Below are 8,166 nucleotides of genomic sequence, written 5' to 3' on the forward strand. Positions count from 1 at the left end.
TATTTTTTCTCTTTTACAAAAATTTATTTATTTTTTGGAGACAGAATCTTGCTCTTGCCCAGGCTGGAGTGCAGTGGTGCGATCTCAGCTCACTGCAACCTTCGCCTCCCAGGTTCAAGCGATTGTCCTGCCTCAGCCTCGAGAGTAGCCGGGTCTACATGCGCCCACCACCACACCCAGCTAATTTTTTGTATTTTTAGTAGAGACAGGGTTTCACCATGTTAGCCAGGATGGTCTCAATCTCCTGACCTTGTGATCCACCCGCCTTGGCCTCCCAAAGTGCTGAGATTACAAGCATAAGCCACTGTGCCCAGCCTGGGTCACTTTTTTAAAAAGAGAGTTAGAAATCGGTCTTCCCTTTCCTCCCTTCACACCTGCCCCTGCCCTGCAAAAAGAGGACACCACCACTCTCCATTTGTAATCTACTGGGCTCATAGGCACTCAGACCCAGAAGGTGCATGGGTCTTTATTTTACAGATGAGGACACAGCGGCCCAAAGTAGGGGGTGCAAGGAGTAACATGCATAGGGTCACACAGCTGGCTAGGAACGGAGCCCAAAGTGCAGCCTGGCTCTTTCCTTTTACCACCCGCCTTCTAAGAAACAGCTGTGCGCTGGAGTTCCCCAGGCAATGAGCAGGGCTGTCAACTTCAGCATCACTGCCTCTCCTGCAAGGGAACAGGAGAGTAAGACCAGTAACTGCCTGGAGGGGGCACAGCCAGACTAGAGGAACATGATTGGCAGGTGAACTTTCTCTTTAGGTATCTCTCTGCATTCCTCTGCCCTTCAGCACCTCAGGTCCTCCTCAGCATGGAGCTACATTTCATGAATTCATGCTCAGTCTCCGAGATGGAAATTGGTGCCTTTCCAGGAGTTTACAGAGAGTCCAGTGCTGAGCATCAAGAAATGAATCTCAGAATGTACAAATATTGTGGATTAAAAATCACAACAGTAAAATAAAGCATAAGAAATGAATCTCGGCCGTGCGCAGTGGTGCACACCTGTAATCCGAACACTTTGGTAGGCCAAGGCAGGCAGATCACCTGAGGTCAGGAGTTTGAGACCAGCCTGGCCAATATGGTGAAACTTCATCTCTACTAAAAATACAAAATTAGCCAGGCGTGGTGATGCAGGTCTGTAATCCCAGCTACTCAGGAGGCTGAGGCAGGAGAATTGCTTGAACCCAGGAGGTGGAGGTTGCAGTGAGCCAAGATGGCGCCGCTGCACTCCAGCCTGGGCGACAGAGCAAGACTTCATCTCAAAAAAAAAAAAAAAAAAGAATCTTATCTGGTGGGATGCCACTCATCATAACCCCTAAGTGAGGGAGAGATTTCAAGGTTATTGATAAGGAAGGGCATTCCTGAAGTCCTCAAATCATGGTTCCAAAACTTAGGTTATTCATATTTCATCTGCACAATTATTACCATACTTTGCATTCCATTTGTATAGATATTTAATATTTCCTTATATCACCTTAGATTTTGACTTTAATTTACATTATTTTATCATAGAATCTATCATATTATTGATATTAAATAGCAATATTAAAAGGAATTGCTGTCACTACTATATATGGAAAACCAGACTCACTTGCCATAAATAGAAGGTAGCTATAAAAAGAAATAATCATGACAGCAGATAGTTTTAACATTCTCACTAGATTCCACTGCCGCTGAAGGCTTTGAGCCTGAAGGCTGCTCTTTGTTGAAAAGGGAGCAGTCAGCAAATGCAGTCAAGGTGTTGGAAATGATCAGTGCCATACAGCTGCTTTCAAGACAGGCAGAGCCAAAGGAGAAACCTCCTTGTCGGGTGTGGTGGCTTACGCCTGTAATCCCAACAGCTTGGGAGGCTAAGCCAGGTGGATCCCTTGAGCCCAGGAGTTCGAGACCAGCCCTGGCCAACATGGTAAAATGTCATCTCTACTAAAATACAAAAATTAGCCAGGCGTATTGGCCTTTAGACCCAGCCACATGGGAGGCTGCGGCAGGAGGATCACTTGAGCCCAGGTGGTGGAGTTTGCAGTGAACTGAGATCATGCCACTGCACTGCAGCCTGGATGACAGAGTGAGACCCTGTTTTAAAAATAAAGGTCAGGCACAGTGGCTCATGCCTGTAATCCCAGCACTTTGGGAGCCCAAGGCGGTCGAATCACCTGAATCAGGAATTCAAGATCAGCCCGATCGGCATGGTGAAACCCATCTCTACTAAAAATACAAAAATTAGCTGGGCATGGCAACGGGCACCTGTAATCCCAGCTACTTGGGAGGCTGAGGCAGGAGAATTGCTTGAACCTGGGAGGCAGAGGTTGCAGTGAGCCCAGATCCCGCCACTGCACTCCAGCCTGCGCGACAGAGTGAGACTCAGTCTCAAAAAACTATAATAACCTCCTCACTGTTCACTGCTATTTGATAGATCAGGTAGGCCTGCAAAGATTTTGGGTCCCCTACTTTGAGAAAAAGACTCCTTTTCCTTGTTAGTACAGTAGTGAATTTAAAAGGTGTTGGTTTTTTTGAGACAGGGTTTCACTCTTGTTGCCCAGGCTGGAGTTCAGTGGTGTGATCTGGGCTCATTACAACCTCCGCCTCCCAGATTCAAGTGATTCTCCTTCCTCAGCCTCCTGAGAAGCTGGGATTACAGGTGCTACCACCAAGCCTGGCTAAATTTTTTATTTTAGTAGAGATGGAGTTTCGCCATGTTGGCCAGGCTGGTCTCAAACTCCTGACCTCAGGTCATCCACCTGCCTCAGCCTCCCAAAGTGCTGGGATTATAGGCGTGAGCCACTGCGACTGGTGAGCGAATTTTTTTTTTTAAAAAACCTGCCGTGCGGACAGGACTGAACAATGAATAGAAGTGCATTTTTTCCAACGTGATCTGTCATTGTCACGAGTAAATTAACAGCCCTGGTGAGCTGAGGGGCTTCAGGGACAGAGCACAGGGTGCACAGAGCTCTGGGAAGACACAGGTGCAGTCGGTGGCCTGTGGACCTCTTCCATCAGATCGTTCCCTGTGAAGGGGGAGTTGGGGCCGTTTGGAGAAAAAACTCCCTTATGCATATAGGGAATCACTCGGGCAACTGCACATGGGCTGGGGCCTGGCTGTGGTTTGAGGATAGTGAATAATCGAATAAGACAGGCTCCTGCCCTAGAGAAGTAAGACTAACACTTGTGAAAGGAGACTGAGAAGAAAATGAATAGAATGCAGGCTATGGAGCATCTGGGAAGTTCAGTGACACAGTCACACACTGGCAGGGCATACTGGGGCCTCGCTGAGGAGAGGCGCTCAGCAGGAGACAGCCGTTAGGGGCAAGGAGAGCCCACCCTTCACTCCTGCCTCTGACTCTTCCCCGCAAAGTCCAGGCATTCTTTTTTTTTTTTTTTGGCTGTCTTTGAATTAGACTCGCTGCAGCCTGGACCCCTGGGCTCAAGCAATCCATCCCCCTCCACTTCCCAAGTAGCTGGGACTACAGGCACGTACCATCATGCCCAGCTCATTTTAACTTTTTTGTAGAGATGGGTCTCACAGCCTGGCACGGTGGCTCACACCTGTAATCACAGCATGTAGGGCGGCCAAGGCCGGCAGATCACCCGAAGTTGGGAGTTCGAGACCAGCCTGACCATCATGGAGAAACCCCATCTCTACTAAAAATACAAAAATTAGCCAGGCATGGTGGCGGGAGCCTGTAATCTCAGCTGCTTGGGAGGCTGAGGCAGGAGAATCACTTGAATCCTGGAGGCGCAAGTTGCAGTCAGCCGAGATCGCACCGTTGCACTCCAGCCTGGGCAACAAGAGTGAAACTGCATCTCAAAAAAAAAAAAGTAGGGGGTGGGGGATCTCACTAAGTTGTTCAAACTGGTCTCAAGCTCCTGGGCTCAAGCAGTCCTTCTACCTTGGCCTCCCAAAGTGCTGAGATTATAGGCATGAGCCACCACACCCAGCAAAAGTTCTTATTTTTACTAGACTAGTTGAATCACTTAATTTTCTGTTTGGTCATTTGTAAAATGCAGCTGAAGATACCTATTCTGCTTATCCCACGGGAGTGCCGTAAGGACAGGACTGAACAATGAATAGAAGTGCATTTTTTCCAACGTGATATGTGATTGTCATGAGTAATTAACACTGAGCCCTGGTGAGCTGAGGGGCTTTAGGGACGGAGCACAGGGTACACGGAGCTCTGGGAAGACACAGGTGCAGTGGGTGGCCTGTAGATCCCTTCCATCGGATCCTTCCATGTGAAGGGGGAGTCGGGGCCGTTTGGAGGTAGCAGAGTTCTGGGTGGCATTCAGGCCTCCAAATAAGCCTCAGTACTCTGGCTATTTTTTTGTTGTTGTTGTTTGTTTGTTTGAGACAGAGTCTCGCCCTGTCGCCCAGGCTGGAGTGCAGTGGCGCAGTCGGCTCACTGTGACCTCCACCTCCCAGGTTCAAGCGATTCTCCTGCCTCAGCCTCCTGAGCAGCTGAGATTACAGGCTCCCGCCACCACGCCTGGCTAATCTTTGTATTTTTAGTAGAGACAGGCTTTCACCATGTTGGCCAGACTGGTCTCAAACTCCTGACCTCAGGTGATCCTGCCCGCCTCCGCCTCAGTCCCCAAAGTGCTGGGATTACAGGCGTGAGCCATCGCATCTGGCCTCCTCTGGCTTTTTTCAGGAGAATCTGCTGCCTATACTGGAGCCACGCCTCAAAAAAGTGGAAAAACCAGCAGGCAGGAGGTTGCAGGTAGCTTCACCAACCTTCTTGTGCCCTTCTAGGTACCAGGATCATCTACGACCGGAAATTCTTGATGGAGTGTCGGAACTCACCTGTGACCAAAACACCCCCAAGGGATCTGCCTGCCATTCCTGGGGTCACCAGCCCTGCCAGTGATGAGCCCCCCACGGTAGCCAGCCAGAGCCACCTGCGAAATAGCCCAGAAGATAAGCGGGCAGGCGGTGAGTGGTGGGGCTTGGCCCTTGGGAAAGGGAATGTATGAGGCTCCTGGAGTCCGTCCACTGGGAGGAATTCCAGGGAGGAGGAACGACAGGGCCTCTGCCCTACCTTCTAAGGGGCAGCTCAGAGCCCAGAGGGCAAGAGTAGGGGTGGGGAGGTTGAACTCTTCGTTGGTAGCAACTTTCCCCCTGAAAGGGGCCCACACACCTCAGGAAAGATGATCTGGCACCATTTGGTCATGTAATCAGCGTGGAGCTTGTTTGAAATGGCAGTGGCTGCACACAGCAACTTTCATAAGCATCCCCCTCTATATAGTTGTTCCTGAAGCATTTCCACTTGGAACACACCCATGATGTTTGTGGTGCAAGAGACAAGTTATCAAAGACACAGTGTACTTGTCCTTTGGGAAATTACATGTCTGCAAGATGAGAAATACATCCGGGATGCCTCCTGTTGGGCTGCTGATCCCTAGTGGATCTTTATGAAGACAGGTAAAAACAATGCAGCCAGTTGTCTCTGCCGATTTGACCTTTGGTAGCTGGGTTCTTCCTGGTGTCCCCACCTCCCGAGTAATCAGAGCAGCCACTCTGGTGGTGGTGTCAGTAATGCACTCTTTGTGGCACCCTGGCTGGCTTGGCAGAATGTCGGAGTTCTCGTAAGCACTTCCAGGCAACTATAGTCAGTCTGGAACCCGCTGACCCTTCACCTGGAAGGCCATACACCAGGCCCAGACAGGGAGCAGCAGGAACCTCAGCTGGGCTTGCCCTGCTGACAGCAGCTGAATTCATCTCCCCAGGGCCCGCAGGACATGATTCATAATTATCTTGGGAACCTCACAGTTCAAGACAGACAGGAGTTGCCTGTATCTTAGTCTGTTTTTTCTGGCTGTAACCGAATACCTGAGATTGGGTAATTTATGAAGAAAAGTGGTTTATTTCCTACAGTTCTAGAGGCTGGGAAGGCCAAGGGCATGGTGGCTGCATCTGCTTGGCTTCTGCTGAGGGCCTCCTACTGCATCATAACATGGCAGAAAGCATCACAGGGCAAGCGGGGCACAGGAGAGAGAACCAAGCTGGCTTTTTGTTACACTCTTGTGATAACTAGCCCGCTCCTGTGGTAACCCATTAATCCAGGAATGGGTTAATCCATTCATAAGGACGGAGCCCTCATGACCCAATTACCTCTTAACAGCCCCACCTCTTAATACTGTTACATTGGGGATTAAGTTTCTGTATGAATCTCAAACCATAGCAGTCCAGCCCTGTACCCCCAAAATTCATGTCCTTCTCATACACAAATATATTTAGTTGATCCCCCTATCCCCAAAGACTTAACACGTTCCAGCCCCAGCTCAAAAGCTCAAAGTCGAGTTTCATCTGAATCAGATGAGACTCCCCATGATTGTCTCAAGCTTAATTCCCTTCCAGCTGTGAGACTGTGAAACTAAACAAGTTATCCACTTTCCAAAAATAGAGGCTCTCCCTGGCCCCTAAAACATCAGCTGGTGGCCAGGCACAGTGGCTCATGCCCGAAACCTCAGCACTCTGGGAGACTGAGGCAGGAGGAATACTTGAGGCCAGAAGTTCAATACCAGCCTGGGCAACAAAGTGAGACCCCATCTCTACACAAAATTTTAAAATTAGCCAGGCGTGGTGGTCCATGGCTGTAGTCCCAGCTACTCAGGAGGCTGAGGCAGGAGGATCACTTGAGCCCAGAAGATCAAGGCTACAGTGAGCTATGACTGCATAACTACACTCCAGCCTGGCCAACAGAGGGAGACCCTGTCTCTAAAGAAAAAAGCAAAAAGAACAAAAAATTCAGCCCAAGTGATATAGCTTGGATATTTGTCGCTGCCCAAATCTCATGTTACATTGTAATCCCCAGTGTTGGAGGTGGGGCCTGGTGGGACATGTTTGGTTCATAGGGACAGATCCCTCACAACTTGGTGTTGTCCTCATGATAGTGAATGAATTCTCATGAGATCTGGTTGTTGCAAAGTGTGGCAGCGCCACCCCACCCTCTCTTGCTCCTGCTACCTCCATGTCACATGCCTGCTCCCGCTTTGCTTTTCACCCAAGTAAAAGCTCCCTGAGGCTCCCCAGAAGCCAACAGAAGCGGTGTCATGCTCGCACAGCCTGCAGAACCATGAGCCAGTTAAACCTCTTTTCTTGGCTGGGCGCAGTGGCTCATGCCTGTAATCCCAGCACCTTGGGAGGTCAAGGTGGGCAGATCACTTGAAGTCAGGAGTTCAAGACCAGCCTGACCAACAAGGTGAAACCCTGTGTCTACTAAAAATACAAAAATTAGCTGGGTATGGTGATGGGCGCCTATAATCCCACCTACTCAGGAGACTGAGGCAGGAGAATCTCTTGAACCCAGGAGGAGGCAGAGGTTGCAATGAGTCGAGATTGGGCCACTACGGTCTAGCCTGGGAGACGGATACTCCATCTCAAAAAAAAAAAAAAACAAAAACTTCTTTTATAAATTACCCAACCTCAGGTATTTCTTTATAGTAATGAAAGAACAGCCTCATATACCAAGCATTCACCCATTGTTGACCTGGCCCTCTGTCCCCTCTCTCCCCAGGTGAAGAGTCACAGTTTGAGATGGACATTTAAAGCACCAGCCATCGCATGGAGCGCTGCCAAGGGGCCCGTCAGGCCCTTCCCGGGAGGAGTCCCACCAGCCAGGCCTTATAAAACTGGTCATCCTGGGCAGGTGTCGGTGTGGGGTCGGCCACCCCAGCCCTCTCTCCCTCACTCAGGGCACCTGCCCCCTCCTCTTTGTGAACACCAGCAGATACCTCCTTGTGCCTCCACTGATGCGGGAGCTGCCGCCCCAAGGGGAGTGACCCCTGCCAGCTAGCACACCCTGCAGCCAAGGGCCAGGAAGTGGACAAGAATGAGCCCTTCCTTCTGAATGATCGGGGGCGCAACCACCCCTTCCTTAGGTTGATGTGCCTGGGAAAGCTCCCTTCCCCTCCTTCCCCAAGAGAGGAAATAAAAGCCACCTTCGCCCTAGGGCCGAGAGTTGGGCCCTGTCTGAGCTTTTTTCAACTCTGTATGGTAACTAACACCAGCTGCTATGTGTACAGTGCTGCTTTTTTTTTTTGAGACGGAGTTTCACTCTTGTTGCCCAGGCTGGAGTGTGATGGCGCGATCTTGGCTCGCTGCATCCTCTGCCTCCTGGTTCAGGCGATTCTCCTGCCTCAGCCTCCAGCCTCCCAAGTAGCGGGGATTACAGG

General features: G+C 50.1%; 1 protein-coding gene across 1 annotated transcript in view; it reads left to right on the forward strand.

Annotated features, from left to right (window-relative positions):
- EIF4EBP1 (eukaryotic translation initiation factor 4E binding protein 1) overlaps positions 1-7,951 on the forward strand; it is a 29,688-nt gene extending 21,737 nt beyond the window's left edge. Inside the window, exons 2-3 of the mRNA XM_017536445.2 lie at positions 4,745-4,924; positions 7,509-7,951. Of these exons, the coding sequence (XP_017391934.1) occupies positions 4,745-4,924; positions 7,509-7,540 (212 nt within the window). The 3' untranslated portion in view covers positions 7,541-7,951. The remainder of the gene's footprint in view (positions 1-4,744; positions 4,925-7,508) is intronic.
- The last annotated feature ends 215 nt before the right edge of the window (positions 7,952-8,166 follow it).

Source organism: Cebus imitator, unplaced genomic scaffold (genome assembly GCF_001604975.1).
Source record: "Cebus imitator isolate Cc_AM_T3 unplaced genomic scaffold, Cebus_imitator-1.0 Scaffold5, whole genome shotgun sequence".
NCBI lineage: Eukaryota > Metazoa > Chordata > Mammalia > Primates > Cebidae > Cebus > Cebus imitator.